The sequence below is a fragment of the Xiphophorus couchianus genome, chromosome 18, assembly GCF_001444195.1.
Source record: "Xiphophorus couchianus chromosome 18, X_couchianus-1.0, whole genome shotgun sequence".
NCBI classification, from domain to species: Eukaryota; Metazoa; Chordata; class Actinopteri; order Cyprinodontiformes; family Poeciliidae; genus Xiphophorus; species Xiphophorus couchianus.
In genome coordinates this window covers 16146651-16168493 of record NC_040245.1, presented here as the reverse complement: position 1 = coordinate 16168493, position 21843 = coordinate 16146651, and the positions used below count along the sequence as shown (strand labels likewise).

General features: G+C 38.3%; 1 protein-coding gene across 12 annotated transcripts in view; it reads right to left on the bottom strand.

Annotated features, from left to right (window-relative positions):
* The window catches only part of mecom (MDS1 and EVI1 complex locus), a 161698-nt gene extending 145419 nt beyond the window's left edge, over positions 1-16279 (bottom strand). For 6 of the 12 annotated variants that reach the window (XM_027999039.1, XM_027999040.1, XM_027999050.1 and 3 more), the window contains exon 1: positions 15234-16278. In XM_027999039.1, the coding sequence (XP_027854840.1) occupies positions 15234-15270 (37 nt within the window). In that variant the 5' untranslated portion in view covers positions 15271-16278. Of the gene's footprint in view, positions 1-15233 lie in introns of all 12 variants that reach the window. The other 6 variants (XM_027999046.1, XM_027999048.1, XM_027999049.1 and 3 more) reach the window with 2 other exon arrangements.
* Positions 16280-21843: the final 5564 nt, after the last annotated feature.

Genomic DNA, 21843 nt, shown 5'->3' with positions numbered 1-21843 from the left:
GTTGCTAAGTGCCAACATACTGTAGGTGTGGTATAAACTCCATCGCTTTGGTCTCAGTCAAGCTGCTTTGGCAGTCACTGTGTCTTTGTACATTTATGCATGTGCACATGCCAGGGGGCCATGTTTTCTGTTTCAGTAGTATTGGATGAATATCTCTATTTCTTGGCAACTAACAGTCTGTCATCCAGTCCACAATCAAGAGCTGACCTTCAGCTACATAAGTACTATTATCCTGCCATTCTTCTCCCTCTCTGCACCCTTCATCCTCGAATCCCCATTGCCTCTCTAACCCTATATCTTTCTCAACTGTACCTCATTCTACTTCTCCTTCACTTTTTTTGCCCCGCCTTTGTCATTGATCACTGATGCGACTGGCTGACTTCGTGCTCTGTAATAACCTGCAGTGGTAACCAGCCGGCTGTTCCTCTTGGACCCCCTTGTAGATTGAACTGTCAGATGGGAGCGATTAATGGCTGGGTGGAGGAACACGGACTCTCACCTGCAATGTCCAAGCTGTCCTGCCAATCCTCTATCTCATTTTAGATCTTTCTGGCTAAGTTAAATGTCCAAATATTACAGGATGCAGAAGCTAATTTTTTTCAAAGATCATTCTCAAACACGCATGACCAAATACCTTCATTTAGTCAAGAATGAATTCATTGTCCTTGAAGTATTTTTACATTTATAAATTTACAACCAAACCATCTATCGGTTACTTGGAATAGTTACGTGATATACCAACAAAAATGAATATTAGAGTGTTGGAAGGAAAGGCCTACAAATTACAGCATAGAATGGTTTTCCACCCCTAAAATTCAATACTTTATGGAACCTTTCCATAATGTACTGAATTTTGCAAATCATTTTGCATGGCACTCTATACACAATATATGCAAAAGTAAGATTAAGCAGGCAAACAAATGAACAAGCAAATTATCTCTAAACACAAATTATTTTAAACAAGTGCTAATAGAAAAGTTGCCAAAATTGTGAATTTAGATAAGAACTTATTAAATTCAGTTGCCTCTGCCTGTGTTTGCTACTGTGGTGATTCATCTTCTTGACTCTTCATCCCTTAACTAGAAATACCCGTGAAACTAAAATATGTTGTTCCCTTGCACAGCAAGGGGTGGATTGTTTCGTCTGGTTTGTCCGTTTTGTTAAGCTCCAGAGGGCCTGTCTCGTGTTGTGCTTGGCTAGCAGTCTGCTAACTGTCAGCGCAGTATCTTCTTACACAGATGAAGAGAACATTTCCAAACCATTCCTAAAGCTTTTGCTCCCTTGTTGCAATGCTTATCCAGGGGAACCGACAAGAAAACTGCCACTTCTCATCCCAACTACCAGCATGCAGGGGAGAACAATCAAACAGAGGAACACAGAGGATAAATTTCCAGCATGGTCTGAAAGCTTTATAGCCTGATGTTGCATATGTTATGTTTAACTATACGTATATAAAAATGTCATTGCTTCTCCAACAATGACATTTGAGAGGTAAACATCAGATTGGGTATTTAAAGATTTTATTATAAACTCTGAGTAGGCATTGAAAATTCATCTTTGATTCAGTTTTTTTTAAAGCATCAACAATTCCTAGTAAGTCCACCATGCACTGCACCGTCATCATTTAAAAATGTAAGGCAGTGATAATAACAAAGTTTTGTTTTGTAAATGTATTAAAAGCAGCTCTGTCATTCCATTTATCATGTCAGAAATCTGACACCCTATTGTATCTGTGATTGAGACTCTTAATTTGAAGTAACAATGATGTAATTCTTCCATTGCTTTGAAGTGTTAAAAGAGTTGGCTAAGATGTCTTTTGAGGATGGCCAACAGCAAGCACTTTGAAGACGCCTCCAAAGACTGTTTTTGAATTTTTTGAGTGACAGCAATTTGGATAGTCATGAGACAAAACAAACAGCGACAAAGCCAGCAAAAATACAGTTTGTTGTCACAACTAATTAACTATCTATTAGGAGCTAACAATGCTAGTATTATTATTATTGCTATCTGCAATAAGTAAAAGGGCAATTTCAGAGTTAGTTAATCAGTCAGGAATGATTGGAAAATGTTTAAAATTACATTTCTGAGTTGTCCAAATAGAGTCGTGGTGATCTTGTGACGATGTAATCAGAAAAGTGTAAAATTGATCTTTTTTCAGTTGAGAACTCTGGCTAAAATTATTAATTCATGGCGTTGTTACCACTCGACTGGATTACTGTGATGCACTTTAAGTGGAGGCTAATGGGTCTTCAGTTCATCTTCATATCTTTGAAAATGCACACATGTCTTAGAATCTTTCTCCCATATAAGTATATTTTTGGATTTGTGTTTTATTACTTATGTCTAATATCTGTTGTGTACTTTGGTCAGTTTGTAAATTGCTGTATGATAAAGTTGTATTGGCTTTTCACTTTACTGACTGGGTTTATATTGTAGCACTCATTTAAGAGTTAAATTAAGCTAAAATTTGTTTTTGCAGTTCAGCTTATTATCAACTAATTGTTTTACTGTATGTATGTATTACTTGATCCTCAGTGGTTGTTTAAACTGTATCATAAACAAAACTGGATTGGAATCCTACCAATTTGTTACAGAAAATGGTTTCAAGTATTTTTCTGATTAGGATAATGTGGGATCTACTCTAAAGTTTATGTGTATCTCTACATCTTATGTGTTCAAAAGTTGATTTATTCAAAAAACAAAATCTCATAAGACACAACTTATCAATAAGGGACAAGCATACTTATATGAATTTACTGCAACCTTTATCTTTGTGTATTGACAGAAAAATAGATTTACTCGTACACTGAGAAGGAGCAAGGAAACAAAAAGGTGGGTAATTAAGAAAAGGGCAGATGTCCTTAAGAATCAAAGATGGTTAAAGAATGATGAAAAAGATAAAACATGAAAAGTAACATGAGTGCAGAAGGGAATAAAAACTCATGCAAAACTAAAAAAATATCAGAAGAGAGATCATGAGAAAAAGAAATCCTCTGAACAATGAACATGTGAATATCAGGCCAACAGGGGTTTGGTGTGGTGTTTGAAACTGAGATAAAATCGATTAGCTTGTCCACTGACCCAGTGAGCACAGTGCTCCCCGCCCCTCCGTTGCCCCTGGTCTTGCTGCAGGCTCTGACTGAGACATGCAGGTCCCCCGGGGTCACATGTGGATGCTGAGGTGAACAAAGTGGTGGCCTCCTGTCAAACTAAAGTCCTCAAGCACCCGCAGAACAACAGACCATGAAGCAAAGCTTTACTGCTTTCTGATTCCAAAAGGACACGTTGAAGATGGAGCAGCGACTGCTGGAAGATGCAGATTTTAGAATAAAAAACTGCTGGACTTACAGTTGGAGCAAAGAAGAGTCTGATTGCTGAAACATAAAACTAACTTTTTTGTTGTTTGCAGATTTAATCTTAGAATAAATATATGTCTCTTTAGAGAATTGATTGGGTTCATCATTGGTATGTGTCATCTGCAAAACTTCAGTGCTTATCAAAATTGACGTTAGATGATTTGTAGTTTCTATGACATAACCAGAGAAAATAGTTCTCCAAGGGCATGTTGTTCAGAGCAGTGTCTGGTAAAGAATTGCATCAATGGAGAATGGATATGCAATGCATTGGAGATGTATCAAATTAGGTCAGGAAATAGCTATGGAAATAACGCACAACTGTAATTTGGTTTTGATGTCATAGTAAGGTATAAAAGTGTTACCTGTTACTGTTAATGCATTGCTTTTTGTATAGTACCACCTGTGTGGATCCTTCTAATAAATGTCTTAGAGCAGAATCAGCTGACTCACATCTCCTTAATTAAACAAATGCACAGTATTTTTTTAAAACCTAACAATTACAATGGCTAAAAATGATTTCACTGCACAGAGGTTTCAGTCAACAGGACACAAAACAATTAAACAGCAGTGTATGTATACATATCATGCTGCTGCGAAGACAGTGATCAATACATTATACGAAAATCAATGAAAACATGTGAACTGGTTCAGAAGGCAGCCAAAGGCCAACAGTACCACTAAAGGTTATACTGGCATGTTCTAGTTGTGAGAACAACCTAATGCATACTTTATACCTTTATCTCTAAACAAAGAAAATGGATTGTAAAACCAAACTCTTTCAACAAAAACATCCAGACCAGGGATGGTCCTGTTTGTGGCTCAGTTGGAAGAGCGTGTGAACCATGTCCAGAGATTGTAGTTCTCTGTGATATTGTCTTAGATTTGACTCCTGGTCTCGGGCCACTTGCTGCACTTCTTCCTCTTCTCTCTAAAATCTAATTCCTGTCTCTCTACTGTTCAATAAAGGCCCGCTAATACCAAAGAAATCTTTAAAGAAAAACAAACCATCCAGACTAAGCTGAAATATCACCAAACCTTGTAGGAGAATGTCACGCCAACAGTAAACTATGGTGGTGGTAGCAAACATTTTCTTCGAAAGGAAGTAAATGTTTTGTGAAGCTGTGTGTGTTCAATGATTGTTAATATGAGATAGTCAGACCCTAATACTTCAGTTGTCTGCTAGAAAGCTGAGATTAAAGTGAGATTTTACTTTTTTAGCACCATGAATCCAAATCGACAAAAGAACAGCTTCATAAAAGGAAAATGAAGGTTTTTGTATTCTACTATTCCAGAACTAAATCTATGTAATGACTCAAAAGGTTTCTGACAAGTGATATGGTTAAAACAGATTTGGAGTAATCTCACAAAGTAGAGGGAGCAAAAATTAAGTCAATATATGGGATGTAGACTCAAACCTGTGAAGATTGATGCTAAAGTTCAAAAGGTTCTTCAACCTTAAGTGTACCTTAACTGTACACTTTTGGATTTTGGAATTTTTTTGCAATTTCCTCCAAACAGATTTATTTCTTTTCCAGTTAATTTGTACAGGACAAATATTTCATAAATTATTTAAAAGGCCAGTGTACACTTTTTATCTCCACTTTTCATATACAATTAAATATTCATCGAAAATTCTACAAACACCGAAATGACAAATTCTTTACACCTGTTGACAGAGCCTGTAACCTCTCCTTATCATTTTATCGACTCCTTTTCCTCTCTTGATTTCCTCCACAAAATAACTGAGTGAGGAGCAGCTCTTTGATTCCCAGCTCATTGTAGTGAATTTGACCTTGAAGGTCACAGAGTGGAAAGAAGTGTATGTGTCACCATTAAGCTCTTCTCCGTGTTAAAATAATATTCCTACGGTGCTTTTAGGATGCTAACACTAATCAAAACAGGACATCCTGAAGAGGGCTGTGCTCTCTCTTCCCCGGTCCCGCTCGTCGGCCTTCTTCGTGTTTTTGTGTTTGTGGAGGAGCGACAATCCCAGGAAGCGGTGAGGAGGGTTCATCAAAGCTCCAGGCGGGGGGCCTCGGCCAGAGGACTGCTGGTATGTGACAGGGAAAGGAATCTCTACTGTCCTATTGTTCCCTTGTTTCCTAGGTCTCATCACACGCCGGTGCATCCAGTTCACACACAGGTAAGCGGCACTAATCAGTCCCACATTCTTTTCCATGTCCATGTTCTTTCCTTTGCCACAACCCTGGATGACCAGCAGCACGTGTGCGCAGTGCACACACATACACAAACAGCAAGGAGCCTCATACATACTTGGGGAGACATCAAGACATAACTGTAAGGGCAGGGATGTGAATTTTCCTTTCCTCAGAGAAAAACGTGGATGAGTAAGGAGAATAATGGACCAAATGTGTCACTAATGATAACAAGGTACTCAACCAAACACAAAGAATCTACTTAGTTGTGGTGCAAAGTCAAATAAAAACGTACGCCTGAAACAGAAGTATTTTGTCACATTACAACCACAATTTGCAATGTATTTTAATGGGATTTTATGTGGCGAACCAACACAAAGTAGTTTATAACTGTGAAGTAGTAGAATGACTTTCAAAATTTGTAACTAAATAACGTTTGCTTTTTTTTGTTTTTTTATTTTAGGAGAACATTAGTGAACAAACAGTACCACAAACACCACAAACAACTGCAGACAGGTGAGTAAGAAAGACAAATTATAAACCATGTCTTAAGCTTTGAACATCTCCCAGATCACTGTTCAATCCATCATCAAAAAATGAAAAGTAATAGCAAAGGAAAACCAACCAAAACAAGGCCAGAGCAGAGAGGCAGTGTGCAAGTCCATATCCTTGGAGGAGTTGCAGAGATCCATAAAATCTTGTTTGTATTTTGCTTCAAGCCATACCACATGTGGCCTACTGAGGGAAAATTAAAGGAATATGCCCCCAACTGATAGCCTACATTGACATGGCCATTTACCTACATTGATAGTAAGAAAACAATGAGGTAAGAAGAACTTTAACCAGAGAAGAAAAGACGAGGTCCGATGGGAGACTTTTTGGTCCAAAAAGTCATGCTTTTCCAGGTATGTGGCCTATATGGAGAAATAACAGGAAGAACGCCAGTGTTGCAGAAAAGCCAAATGAAGTCCCGCTTGAAAAATGCAACAAGCCATATAGGGTATGCAGCCTGGTGATGGCAGCAATGAGCTGTAGAAAAGTATATCTTCAGCATGGGCAGGAAAGCTAGATGAGGGCAATCCTAGAAGTAAACCTGTTAGAGGCTACAAAAGATTTGAGACTCTAGCAGAAGGTTTACCTTTGTGCAAGTTTTTTTCAGTAACTAAACATAACACCAGAGCAACAATTGAATGGTTTAATTTAGAGCACATTAATCTGTTAGAACAGTTCGGTCAAAATCTAGACCTCACACCGAATGTGAATACATAGAAAACACAACAATTGATGTAGATAGACTCTATCCATCTGCTACAGCTCAGCTTGAAAAAAAAAGACAAATACTGTCTCCAGAGATGTAAAGCTGGTGGAAAAGTATTCAAAAAGACTTCTAGCTTTGATTACAGCTAAAAATCTGAAAACATATTTCTGACATTTCTTTGTGAAAGGTTTTGAAAGCAATGTATCCTTCCCTTTGCACTTTACCAGACACTACATTGTGGTGACCTATCACATAAAATCCCAATGAAGGCAGTATGACAAAATGTGAAAAGGTTCCCTGAATCCTACTGAAATGGAGATTGTGTTTCCAAATTACCATTACTTGTTTTGCAGATCTTTGAGCATTTCTGCTTGGGTAGATATTGCACTCTCAGCTTGTCCAGATTTTTCATGGCTATGTCCTCTTTAAAAACCTTCTTCTTGTATTATTACATGAAAGTTCTGCAGTCCAACCTTCGTGAGGAAGACCTCAGCTTTGATCACCTCTCCTCTTTATACTCCCATCCTGCAGAGGTGAGAGGTCATCAGGTAAATGAGCCTCAGGGTGGAGCACAAGGAAGGAGTGCAAGTTACAGCAAAGATAAAAGGGTGAACCAAAATCAAATAAGCATGACCTTCAAACACATACATGAAAACATTATCCCACTTCTAGTTTCCCTGTGTGAGCTTATTTGTTCCTTACTAATAATCTAAAATGACGATCCTCTCATTACCTCCTTTCATTGGTCCAACCAGCTCCACCCAGGGAGATCCCCAAGCGGTGCTGGAACACACTGTTATCACCACATTCACAAAACGATTGTTGGGTAATTCCTGTTTATAGCTATGCACTCCCTCTGGTGTATAAGCACTGTTTTCCCCATCAGCCCTCCAGGACAACCATCAAAATGTGTTCACAAGCAAGGAATTCCATTTAATCCCATCTGTAGGCATAAAGTTGTTCCTACAACTCTTAAAGAACACTGATCACTTCCAAAATGCGCAGAAGAATCAATAAAGCATGCTCTGCTGGAGTAAGGTAAACACAAATCAGTTTTCACATAAAGAAGAGGCCGAGGTGGCTCTGGGTGGCTCAGCTGGTAGCGCAAACGCACGACGTGCAGGAGCTACAGTCAGCGACGCAGTCGTCCTGGGTTTGATTACCAGCCTCGGGCCGTTTGCTGCATGTCTTCCTCCTCTCTCTTCACCCGGTATCATGCCTATTTACAGTTCAATAAAGCCATTAATTGAACTGTAATTAATGGCAAATAAAGAATAAACGAAGTCAAGGACTTGGGGAAAACACAAAACTACAAGAAAAGGTTCGGGGTTATGAAAAGGTATTTGCTTGCTTACATGTCCATTCTGTTTCTTCTCATTTGTCACACTTAAATGTTTCAAGTGATCAGATTCATTTCCATATCAAGCAAAGCCTGAGTAAATGGACAAAGCATTTTTAATTAATTTTAACTTTCCAAACTAACCTGCTGCATTAAGAAAAACTAACTACTCCATAAACCTGATAGCTGGTTGTGCTATGCTTGGAAGAAACAAACTGCCTTTAAACATTTGTGACAATCAAGACTTTTATGTCTCTGTGGAGGGGCTTTGGTCAACTATTCATTATAAAATTATTTTAATTTAGTCATTTTGGCTTATTTTTGAATTTTAACATTCTGTTTGAAGTCATGCCACAGAAAGACCAGACTTTGACTAGGTCTTTCGAAAATGTTTCTTTTGTTTTTGTTTGGGGTTTTGTGTGTGTGTGTGTGTGTGTGTGTGTGTGTGTGTGTGTGTGTGTGTGTGTGTGTGTGTGTGTGTGTGTGTGTGTGTGTGTGTGTGTGTGTGTGTGTGTGTGTGCGTGTGCCACATGGTGGTTTGCTTTCTCTCATTGTCTTAATGAATTTTTCTTTAGGGTTTTTATAGAAGGGCATTGTTCCACCAATTAAAGCAAGTTGTCCGGGTCCCAAAGCAATAGAGCAACCACATATTGCCACCTACCACCATCATGTCTGACTGTTGGTATGATGTACTTTTTCTGAACACCCAGATCATTCAAAAAGTTGTAAAAGATTTATTTTGTGTCTTCACTCCAAAGAATATTTTCCTAAAAGTTTTAAGGTTAATCTTAAGTAAATATGAAACTTGCCTTTGCATTCTTTACACTAAGCAGCAGTTTTGGTCTCATATGCATGTCATTTTGACTATTCTCTTTCTTTGTTGTTGAATTGTGAGCACAGCTTCAGATTTTATTCTGGATACTTTGTGACTTTTGAATTACAAGTCGTTGATATTCTCTTGGAGAAATTGTAATAGGCTCGACGCTCCTGGAAACTTTCGCCAATGTTCCGTGTTGTTTTCGTTATTTGGTATTAACTCTCACTGTGGTTTGCTGGAGACACCAAGCCTCAGAAATGCGTTTGTAACCACTTCCAGACTGAAAGATGTGACAGACTTTTATCTGTTCTTAAATTTCTTGAGATCAGGACATGATTTGTTGGTTTGTGAGACCTTTTGGCCTTCTTCACATTGTGTAGGGTTGTTAGGGTTTTTCTGGGTTTGTAGTTTGGTTTATCTGTTTTCCTCAGTTAATCTTAATTTGATTAGATCAGCTTTGTTTCTGTTTTACTTCAGTCCAGTCTGTTCTTGGTTGTTCTAGTTAAATTATGTTTATTTCTTTCCCCGTGCTTAGTCGTTTTTTCATAAAATTCGAAGACCTAGTTCCCCTGCTTGTGTTTAATCTTCCTCTCTCCTTTGTGCCTCTCTCTCTCTCTCTCTCTCTTAAAATCTCTCTTTCTCTACCTATTTCTCTCTCTTTCTCTAACTCTCTCTCACTTGCTGGTTATGTCCGTTATACCTCATTAGTTGTTACTTGGTCTCTGTGTTCCTTTGCTTCCTATGTGTTCGTCCTAACATATGTAAGAGGTTTTCTGGATTTTAATTAAACATTAATTCATCATATCCATCAACACTCTGGTTTGCACTTTGGTCCACTTTCTATCTATACACAACGTGACACAAAAAAGCTTTAACTTTTAATATATCTTTTCATCGTTTTCTCTTTGCCTGATCTTCAAATCTTCAACAAAAAGCAAAAAATAGAAGAAATATATAAGGCGCCAAATGCTTTTTCATGGCACCGTAAGCCGGTCATGCTACATTTTTTTCACTTATCATGTAAAACTAACATTATGGCTGCAACTGCGATTAATATCAAAGTGCAGCAAACAATAAAAAATAATTTCAAATCTTGTTTTGCTTTCCTTCCCATAAAAGCCCTCAACAAAGTAATAAAGTAACTGATGCTTGTTAGCTGATGTGAGACATGAGGCCAGAGTGCTGGGCCCTGTTTCTACCACCTTCTCCAGGTAATTGATTGGAGCACATAAAATGATTGAGAACCTTTAATTAGCTAACAGAGGTACAGGCTCCTCACAGCATGCCAGAGGAGTGCTAACTTCACAATGCTACTGTAGCAATCTCTGCTGATGGTGAAGTGCGCCATCAGCAATCTGCTGACGTTATATCTCCTCAGACATCATAACGACACACAAATCACTTTGATGGAAACTTTTTTAAACTCAGCAATCTGCCATGAATCATGCACCAATTTGTGATGGGAAAGCGCTGGCACGTCTCACATTTTACAGTTTGACGGTTCAGTCTGAATAGTGCTTTTTGTTTAGATGTGCATTAAAACTTGCATGTAGATACTACAACAGAATAAGCACACGGTTTCAAGAAAACACACACACAATCTATAAAAATATGTTTAGCCTGGGACGGCTCTGTTGATAATGACCTCAGCCTTGGCACCGCGCTCTGCCAGACCAGACTGCCGACAGACTGGAGGCTTTTGTGTTGACTCTCTATCTCTAACTCTGTGACCTTTAGGGGGGGGGAAGAAAGCAGAATTGCTTTTTTATTATTTAGAAGGGGTAAGGCTCGCTCATTGTTCTGTATTGGTACAGTTTCCCTGCTGTAAACACACACTGGTTCCCAGGCTTGACATGTTGCAGCACAACTACACCCCCACCACCCTCCCTGCATCCAGCCCTTAGTGTTCCCACACTGGCCTGTCTGGGTCAGAGCATCATCACCACCCTCCCAACACAAATACACATCATCACCAATATCCAAACATTGCATTTTATGAATTATGAAATTCCCCCAGTACAAAATGATCTTGGAGAGACGGAACTGCATTTTGGAAAAGGGGGAGTAAAGACGGGGAAGAATCCCCCGGGAGGGATCTATGACGCTCCCTTGTGGCTCAGGACAGAGGCCATCCTTCAAATGGGTGACAACAGCGCCCAAACAAACCACTAACCTCATCAGCTCTCTGTTTATAGCCTGAAGCCTGATTCCTGGATGACTCATTAACATCAGAGACCTTCCAAAAGAGCCATTTTCATACATTGTTGATAGATTAAAAAGTCCTGGGTCTCACAACAACTGACCGTCAAAACTGCTGCTGCAACACTGTGCACAAGCCCATAAAGAACTAATTAAATACATAACATAAAGACTCTTTCCAGATATGTGTATGTACATACCTTTAAACACATTGACATGCATAGAGAAGGGTTTGACAGTCTTAAAACATGTTTATTAAACTGTGGTATGAACACCACATGTGATACCTGTGCTGCCTTTAGTGGTACTCAGTAGAGATTTTGATATTATTTATTTGCAAGAAAAATAAAATGGCTAAGAAAAATGGGACAGCAGTGGATGCTTTCCACTTTAAAATTGAAATCAAATCTCCGACATGAAATTACATCAAACCCTGCCTAAACTGATCCACTTCCAAGTCAAAAATACAACAACAGGATTTGATAGCTTATATGTTTAGTGGCTTGTCTACCTGCTGAAGCTAATATAAAATACTGTAGCACCATTTACTACAGGATATTGTAAAGTATTATGTGTGAAACATTCAGTGAGTACAAATAATTACTGTATCTATGTAAATAATAAATGCCAGGAAGCCATATTGAATTTTGAGCTTTGGGTTGGTGAAAAACTTCAACAACCCTTCATTTTATAAAGTTTTTTTTTCCAAGTCACACTTTTGAATTTTTTTAAAAAATGCATAGTCAAAGTCAATTTAAAAAAACATTTTATTTTGCTTCATTGTTGTTGACATTGCAACTAGAGACAGACAATGGAGCCAGTCAATTTTCTCTCTGATCAGTGATCGGCAGGTGAAATACAAGAAAATCAATTTCCTGTTAATCAAATGCATTGAAACTAAGAACATTACCACGTCCTATCTGAAAAGCCTCAACCAAGAGCATGACATTTGGTTCAATTTTATTTGATGAAAAATTATAAAGGTTAACACATAAATGGGCAGGATTTTTGTAATTCCTTACATTTCTTTTGTCTTTTCTTTTTTATGAGTAAAGCAAACAACAACAACAGCAACAAAACAGATAACTGATCAAATTAGACCTTTAAATAAAAAAACAGCACCAGCCATTAATAACCTCAAAGGTGCCTCCTGAACTCAAGCAACAGAAAAAGTCTTTGCCCTGTGTTATTGCAGTTTCATCATGTATATTTACTGACGTTTGTATTAATCTGGTCAATCGCTGTAATGCGCACAGTGTAACCAAATTTGTTACAATTAAAGTAATTTAAAAAGAAAAAAAAACAACTTACAAACCGATGCAAACACTGATATGTCAATTGTAAGAATCAAACAAACAACAACAAAAAATTAAAATAAAAATTCATTTATGCTTTTAGAAGAAAAAAAAAAGATCAAACCCCGATTATTCCTGAAGGACATATAAGGCATTCGTATTAACGCAGCTTTGGCACGAAACAGGGACAGAGAGCGCTGCTCCGGGACAGCAAGCGCCCTTTAATGAGCTCTCTATTTCACTTTCATCGCGCCGGGCCGCTCCTCTCACCTTTCAAATGGTCCGATCTATTAAGCGTTTTAATGAGCTCCGCCAAACAAACGCGAGATGCATGGCCCATTGAACAATCCATTAGAGAGGTTGACGCGCTGACGGACGCGACACACGCTCTCACTCGCATAGACGCGCCTTTTCTCTGCCAATCAGAGATGTCGGCTGTTAAGATAAGAAATGGACAAGAAGACAAAATTCCGGGGATATTTGTATAACTGAGTGACGATGATTGAAGCGGATGGGAAACAGCCGCTGCATCTGCTTCTTAAGTTTTCTTATTAGGTTAATGGAGAGTTTCTTAAAAATGAACTGTAATAGTTAATAATTGTAACCGTATTTTATTTGGACAATAAAAAACCGGTGATATTTCTGAAACACAAATGTGCTGAGTTTTAATTAGGCCCAGGAGGAGTCACTTTAGACCACCCTCCTCCTCCTCCCCCTCTCCTCCTCTTCTTCCCTCTTCACCGCGGGGTGCGGCCCTGTTCGCCTTGGCATTGCATACAGTGGGAAGTTTTTCTGTGGCGCACCGCATCACATCTGGACACGCGGACTAATCAGACAGCCTCCATCTATCACGCTTACGTTTACCACCTCTCCATCACCTTCTCTATTACACCCTTCTAGTTTTTTTTTTCTTCTTCTTCTTTTTTGCCTAATCACACGACTTTTCTGTACAGGAGGGGAGGCACTCACTGAACGCATTTACCAGCAGAGCCCCTTATGAGGGTTCTGGGAATTTAAATATTCACCGCTGACACTGTGCAGAGCTGGCTGAGGGCCAGGGTGGGCCCGCTTCGTACTGTCCCTCTTCTAAAACATACCAGCAGAACTCTTTCTCTTTCTTTGCAAAACCACAATCGTTATACTTGTTCGTCTCTACAAGAATAATATAAAAAATCGATGCATTTCTACACCCAAAAAATCAGCAAACGAATTTTAAGTCCTCCCCACCCCGCCCCCACTCTACTTAGGCCCCTGTTAATGTGCCTGATGTGTTCTGTATTTGTTTAATTAATTGATAATTTATCACCTTTTTACTGGGCACCCTGCATTAGATGAAGGGATGAAGGAATTCTAACCACTTTCTGACCTCTGCTCTATTGATCATTTCAAAGTAAAAATCAAATAGAAATCTGCTTTCAACAAGAGAAGGATAAATGTTGTGGTTAAAGTAAAATGTTAACATTTAAAACAAAACTAAAACGTGTAAGTCGGAGTCATCTAAATGCTTGTGTTGTTTAGAGGGAAAACGTATTTTTCAATATTAAACGTTTAATCAAACGTTCACGTGGTGCATGTTACAACTTGTCTTGCCCCGAGCAACATCTTGTGGAAAGGACATTAAAAAAAAGATGTTAACAACTTTACATTGTGGTTGAAATGTGATATATGAAAAGACATCTAAATGAAAACGTCACCTGACGTGGTTGAAAAGTTGTCAGGGTCAGTCAACTGCATTAGGTTTGTACAGAAAGTCTGGAAGACAAACTCCAACTGAGGATGTATTTTTCGGAGTTAAATAAAGACAGGGACAGATCAACCTGAAATAATAGTAATAATAATAAAAGAGTCCCTGATGGAGAGCTCGGGGGGTAGCAATTAAAGACACAACAAGAAAGCAACAATGCCACACCCGCCATGAATCAAACTGAAAAATCTGATTAAGAAAACGTCAGACTGGAATAAAGCATGCGCCATAATTTCTTGCCGCAAATCAATGCCTCCGCAGACGCACCGTTCTTCTCCTCACATATAGCTAATTGGTTGTAAGTTCTCAAATCGATTTTAATCCGAAATATGCAACTTTTATCATTTTTCAATAAACATGCCAAGCTTTTAATTTACCCGAAATATTTTTTTTCTGCAAAAATAATAATAATAATAATAAAAATAAAAATAAAATAATAATAATAATAATAATAATAAACTGCAATAACGAGATTACATGCAAATTGAAGTCTGTAAGTTCCGGAGCTGTGCATAGAGAAATAAAAACGGAGTTAGGTCATTTTCAAGATCACGCGAACTCTTAACGTTCATTGTTTCAAGTCGAAATAAACTTGCTTTGATCTTCACCCTCGAAATATTATCTTCTCCTTATTTCTCCCCATTAACTTCCTTTTCCCCAAAACTTTCCTCAGGCAGAAACAGAGGTGCGCAGCAGCAGCGCAGCAGATGCAATAAGCGCCGATGCTCAGGACACGGGACTTTTCAACTCTACGCTACAGCGCCCACTACATGCAAGCAGAAGCGCTAAAAGCGGAGCCTGGCAGAAAGTTCTCTCGTCGCTCCTTCAACTTTTTAACTTTTTGCTCTTCCTCTACAGTCGCTCTGACTTCTTTTTTTAAAATTATTATTTCACTTCACAACCACATCGTGATGTGTTCTTTCCTACCGGGAGGAAGACAGGATTACGCGCTTTTGTTTGGAGATGAAGACATTACAGAAAGTATGAACTGATAACAGCGACAACCTATAGGTATATAAAATGGCATTTTTGAGAAGGAAAAAAAAGGAGAAAGGGATGTTGCACCTACTCGTGGCCAGTTTCCGCGCCCTGCCTTTGGACCTCATGGTGCCAGTCTCTGCGGCGTGGGTTTTGTTTGGATGTTTTCTTGAATCTTTTTTTTTCTTTTTTGTCCTCCTTCTTTTTTGATTTTTCTCTGTCCCCTTTTTCTCTGGGTTTCTTGGTCCAAACGCACTATCTCTCCGGCATTGTCAGTCTGGACACCTTCGCACATGCGCACAGCGCGGAATCTGCCGGGCAGCATGTGCCAGAAAAAAAAAAGAGAAAAAAAAAAAAAGAAAAAAGTTTGAGACGATTTATTACTTTGATATTGGACCGATCGGGTGAAGATGTGCGGGGAAAGATTCGAGGACATCTCGTTCCGTGCTTATTTCTTAAGATGAGAGTGAGCGGGAGGAGCTGAAAAATAAATAAATATAGATCCTGGTTCTTCTGCACATCGAACTTTAAATTAACCTACATCAACTTTAAAAAAGAGAGAGAAATGTTTCAATGATGAAAATATCTTTAACAACACTTTTTAAAACTAATATTACGGATGTAATAAGTTAATATTACAGACGCAATTTTAGTGTCTTAATAAAAGGTTCTCAGAATGAAGACAGGTATTTTTTTTCTGTTTTTGCAGACTCTAAGATCTAAGGTACAATCTAGACCACCTTTTCTCTTCAAATGAAGTCACATTAATCAACGTTGTCTTAAAAATGACAGATGCGCAGTCAAAGCCATTAAGAGGTTCCACGTGTTTTAATTGCGTTGTAATCACTGAAGCACAGGAAATGAATGAAAACTTTCCATCCATGTTTTTAAATATGAGAGTTCTCTTCTTTTTTTCTTTTTCTTCCTCGTTTTCCTCCCTCTACATTCTCTCTTTGCTCAGACAATTATTAATATGTTAAGTTCTTTTAGTATTATTGGCCATTTGAGACGTATCGGCTTGTGTGTATATTCCATCACTTGCTAATTGCCGCAGAGCTCAAAAAAAGTGTTTTTACGTGATCTGACCTGAAAAGGGGGCAGATCCATTAAGAGAGGAAATCTTTTTTTTTTTTTTTAATGAGATTTGTTTCGGTCGGTTTTGTTCCTTTTATACAAATAATAATAATAATAATAATAATAATAATAATAATTATTATTATTATTATTATTATTATTATTATTATTATTATTATTTTTTTTTAAATAAGAAGTTATCTCACTCATAATCGGCACAGCCACTGAAATCACAGTAAACCGCAGTTCATACATCATAGACTCATAAGATGCAGACACCATACAATGTGCCCTTTTTGTTACCGCTTCGGCCTTCTTTAACGAGTTTGCCTCAGCCTATTAAAATACAGCTAAATCATTATCTCTTAAAGGTGTGGCTTGGCTGCCTAGACGCATCGACGGGATGTAATTAAAGTAATTGGCAATTAATGACATCAGCTGGAGATGCTGCTGACAGTGCAAACGCGAACTGCTCAGCCCCCACGAGAGCTGAAACAGAGACAGAAAGTTTCCAAAAGGGGTGGCCAGGTGGGGGACACACATCGTGGGAACCTGAAGCTTTAAAAGATGTTAAGGATATTTATTAGGTTGTTGGGAGAATGATGGGCATTATGTGATGGCGACAAAAACACAAGTCAACAAATAACTGTTTTAAGTGTGTTCTACCAGGTTTTAGATTCATATCAATAAAAGGTTATGGATGATAAAGAAACTGGCTGGCCAAGTGGGGCAGAAGGTCTGGGCAGCATATTTCAGCAAAGGGCTGGCTGTTGCACCCTCAGATTCCTGAAACCCCTTGTTGGCGCCTCTGGACTGCCATAAAAAAAAAAATCACCGCCAGTTCCACCTCAGATAGTGTCTGCACCCTCTGCTTCCATTTTATAGCTGACTTTCTTATCTGAGCACAAAAAAAGAAGAAGAAAAAAAGATTCGAATATGAAACGTGCAAAATGATTTTTTGCAAGTTATTCTGTCTACTTAATAAAATAAATAAATAAACTATAGAGCTCTCTCCCGAAATATCTTTATCTTATTTGCAGCTCGAGTAAACTGGGACTTTATATGCTGTTGCACCTCTGCTGTAATAATATTAATGATGGGTCTGAAAAGGTGGCGCACCGCGCGCACACAAACACAAACTCCCACCAAGCGCAGGGGAAAATGGGGGAGGAGGTTTAACTGTAGAGCGCTCAATTAGTCTGAATAGAAACAGTTTTCATTCACCACAATAACTCCCTCCTCTCTTTCCTTCTTTTTTTTTTTTTTTTGCTTTTCCCCTTTCCCCAGATAAATGTTTTATTACGATAAGGCGGTGGAGCGGAGCGGAGTGCATGTGCGTGAGCCCTGCGTGTGGGTTGCAATTATTGGAAATTAATTGGAGTTGTGAGATCCCCATGTTTGGAAATGTCTAATAATAATAATAATAATAATAATAATAACAACAATAATAAACGAAACAACCCCGTCTAGCAAGTTTCAAAGAACGACTGGTATGTTAGCAGATATCTGTTTCCTGTAGATTCTTCAGTTGTGAAGGGGTTAAAAAAAATAACATGACCTGCGCTGCGAGAGCAGCAGAGAAAGACTAAAAGTGAAAAGGGAGCCTCGGGCGCAAGGAAATTACCCGGGCCTGCGTGACCTTTGGGTGAGGTAATCAATCAAATGATCAACAGGGATATTTATCACCGCTTTATCCAATCTTTTCCTGGAAGCAAAAATCAAATATTCAAAAGACACACAAATAAGCCATATTGGTGGTTCAGCCATAGTATTATTTTTCTTGGTTATACCTTTTGACAGTGGTTTAGTTGTAAAACTGTTTAAAAAAATTCTATTAATCACTTCTAATTTTCTCTTCTAACTCCTTTACTTCTGTGGGTGTAAAAGAAATACCGCAGGGATCTATTGGTCTAATGCGTGCTGCCCCTTTGTGGAGAATAATCCGTTCAATCAGAAGCGGCAGTTTGCAGTCATTAATGGTCCAGTTCTCCGCCACAAACTTTAATGCATGGGCTACTGAGTTCATGCAAGGTAAAGGTAAAGACAGTGAGTAATCCCCCCCAAAAAGATGAGCCAAATAAATTAAACAAGCTAGTTGTTATGCACTTAGTTCTTTTTCTTCCTGAAACTAATAAACGACAGGAAAGCCAATAAAATCAGAAGATTAAATATAGGTGAATATTCGCTATAAAAGTTTTTACGCTATATAAAAATATAGCGTATAGGTAGTAGGCTGTTTATACACTATGTATGTACGTACAGTACTGTATGTATGTATTGCCTTGTAAATAGGCTGCACATTTGCAAGGTAAATGCATATATTTAATGAACATTGTGGACAAAAAACTGAGTATCATATAAAAAAAGAAACACTCTGACTTTGGTTGTTTGCTTTAAAAGAACATTGTGTTTAAATCTTGAGCAGTAACTAGAATAAAAACATTAATTTATCTTTACAACAGAAAACCTCAAATATTGAATGTAATGCGTAATTCAATTAGTTTAAGAAGAATAAAAAGACAAATTCTGAAAACCATTATGGTACATATAGACCATTATACAAATATGGTCTATATGTACACAGTCTATTCATTTCTTCTTATTTTGCGTCACTCTAGCGATTAGACGCAAGAGTCAAAAACTGTAATAAAACACTGAGCGTCAGTGAGAATTCTTTATGTTATACTGCCCTCTTGTGGATGTCTATCAGCAGTGTTGTAGGTGAAGAACAGCCTTTGTATGTAACAGCTGGTAATGCAACAGTAATACTTTAGATACTTACTTTAGATAAGTCAAATTACTACAGAAACACAACAGATACAAATAGATTAACAATCAGTGGTTACCAGGGCTACCAGGCTGGGCCTCTTTGAGGATGTAAACTGCAGTTACGGCTGTGGCCAGTGCCACTATGAAAGACAGATTACGATACACTCCAGAGACAATTTGTGGAAGTAGTATTGACAGTGTTCGTGTTGGCTTTGGATATATTTATCTCTGAGGACTGCTCGATGAGAGGTTCTTCTCATCCTGCAGGAACGTCAACAAAGGCCTTTGACAAGTAATCGATGGGACAGTCGAACAGGGTTATTTACTCCAGTTTCCAGTAACAGCAGACAGCCTGATCATGTCAAGTTCCCGGTTGCAAGGCAATTAAAGAGTAATATAACTGAATGAGATCCTTAAGAAACTCAAGTAAGACACTAGCTGATACTCAAGTGTATGTCACTGTCTCCTGACAGCTGATAACTTAGAACATAAAGGAACAGGACATAAAGGTATATGTTTTTATGTAGTATTTGATGAGGAAACTACTTTTTACCACTGAATCTGGAACAAATGGCAATCATCTGCTTCTATAACCATAAAGACGATTACAAAGTCGGCCTTATCACCTTAAGAAAATTTCTGGGATTAAAGGACTAAAGGACTAATGTCCCAGCAAGATCTTGAGACACTCATCCATGCATTTATCTTTAGTAACATTGATTACTGTAAAACTGTCTTCACAGGTCTGCCTAAAATATTAATTAGACAACTGCCTCAAATGTGCTATACAAATAAATTTGACTCGACTTGTGAATTGTCATGTACTTCGTTTTCTTGGTCCCAGATGTGTTGAGATCAGAGTGATGTCACACTTGACTAAATTGTTTTCCATCAGGAAGAAAAAATTAAGCTGCAGACATGTCCATGTCTGCTCCACCTTTAACAAGGTTTGTCACTTTGTGATCAGATAAATTTACTAGCGTCACAACGGTGACCTCCAAAGGTGAACGCAACATCACAAAATGCAGGACAGTTTTTAATCAAACTTCCTTCTCTTTTGCTTGACAAGTCATGGAAATAGTTTGCCAAATGAAATTGTAACATGTACTATTTATAAAATGTTTGCACATTTGGCAAAAACAGGAATTAAATAAGCAGATTTGCACTCATTATTGATGAAGGAAAAGGAATGTTTCTGTGAACTGTCTGTAGGATTGTAGTTTGATTGGTTATGAGATGTAAATAATGAATTACTATACATGTATATAATTAATTGTTATGCTGGCTTTTCAACAATTCATAATCTGTTAAATCATATTTGATTACCAGAAACCTGTCCAAGGACCTCAGGTGGAAATTAGCATGTTTTGCTAAAACCTGGTATCATGCATCTATCCTTTTAAAAAGTTAATAAAATGTTGTGTATTGTATAAAATAAGTAGTTAACACTTATTTCCTGTACATACTTACTGTCCAGGCTGGTTGTGGTCTCATAACAACATGTTCTGCTGTTTTTTGGATGCTAGTCTCTAGATGTCAGTTAGCAAGAAGAGTAGTGCATCATGGGACGGATGCCACTTCAGCAGCACAGGGCAGCACAAGACAAGATAGATAACCACACACACTCTCACATTCACACACATGACTGAGAGCAATTAAAGGAGGACTCTTAACCTAATGCATATATCTTAGGACAATGAGTGTATCTGGAGAGCACCCACACATGCAATATGCATCCATGCGGTTCAACATGCAACCAAATATTTTCTCAGTGTACACACATATCAAACTTGGAAAAGAAGGCTCCACTGTGCTGCAAGAGCTATTTAAAAGTCAGATGGTCAGATGAGGTTTGAGGGGCTAAAAAAGGTGTGAACTCATCTACCAGGTTTAGGTTAACAAAATGAAACGCATCCCTTTGGAAGATTTTGCACCACTACATTAATCACCTAATATGAATACATAATATTTATTTTGTAATCAAGTGGATTGCTATTGTGCTGCATATTCTTTTGACACAATTAGAAAGGAGCAGTAGATAAAGGGACAATATATATGACAAAGAGCTTCAAGTAATAAATAGGATGGTAAGATTTAAATTTTTTTTAACCTTATTTTGAACCAAATGTTAAAAATGCTCCCTCTTTACCATATTTGTGACAAGATCTGCTGGTGCTGATCCACTGTGTTTTCTGAAGTCCACATTCAGGTTAGCCATCTACCAGGAAACTTTAGAGCACTTCATTCTTCCCTCTGCTGACAAGCTGCATGGATATTCTGTTTTTATTATCCAGTAAGACTTGACACCTGCCCATATTAACAAAAGTGCCAAAAGCTGGCTGGTTCAATGACCAGGATGTTCCCTTACCTTAACCCCATAGAAAGTCTATGGGTTGTCAAGAGGGAAATGACAGACACCAGACCCAACAAGGCAGATGACCTAAGCAGTCTGGGCTTTCATTACTGCTCAGGCTGATCAAAGAAGAAGAATAGGCAAAAACTTAATGTTCAAAATCTACAAATAACGCAATGACAAACTTCAAGTGCCTCTACAAATTAATATCCTGAGGGCTGAATACTAATACAATCAATAATTTGTCGTGTTCTGTGTTTTCTATGTGTTAATTTCGAGTTTTCGGTGTCTCTGTGTCTCCGTGTTGTCCTGTTCTCCCCTTGATTAGTTCCCAGGTGTTTCTTGTTCCCTGATTACCCCCAGTGTATTTAGTGTCACCTGTGTGTCTGTTCTTTGTCGGGTCCTCGTCTAATGTGCGTGCCTTCAGTCGTGTTGTCCATTCGTGTTAACGGTTGCTACCGGCGTCGAGCCCTGGCTTCTGCTCGGCCGTGCTGCCCGTTGATTG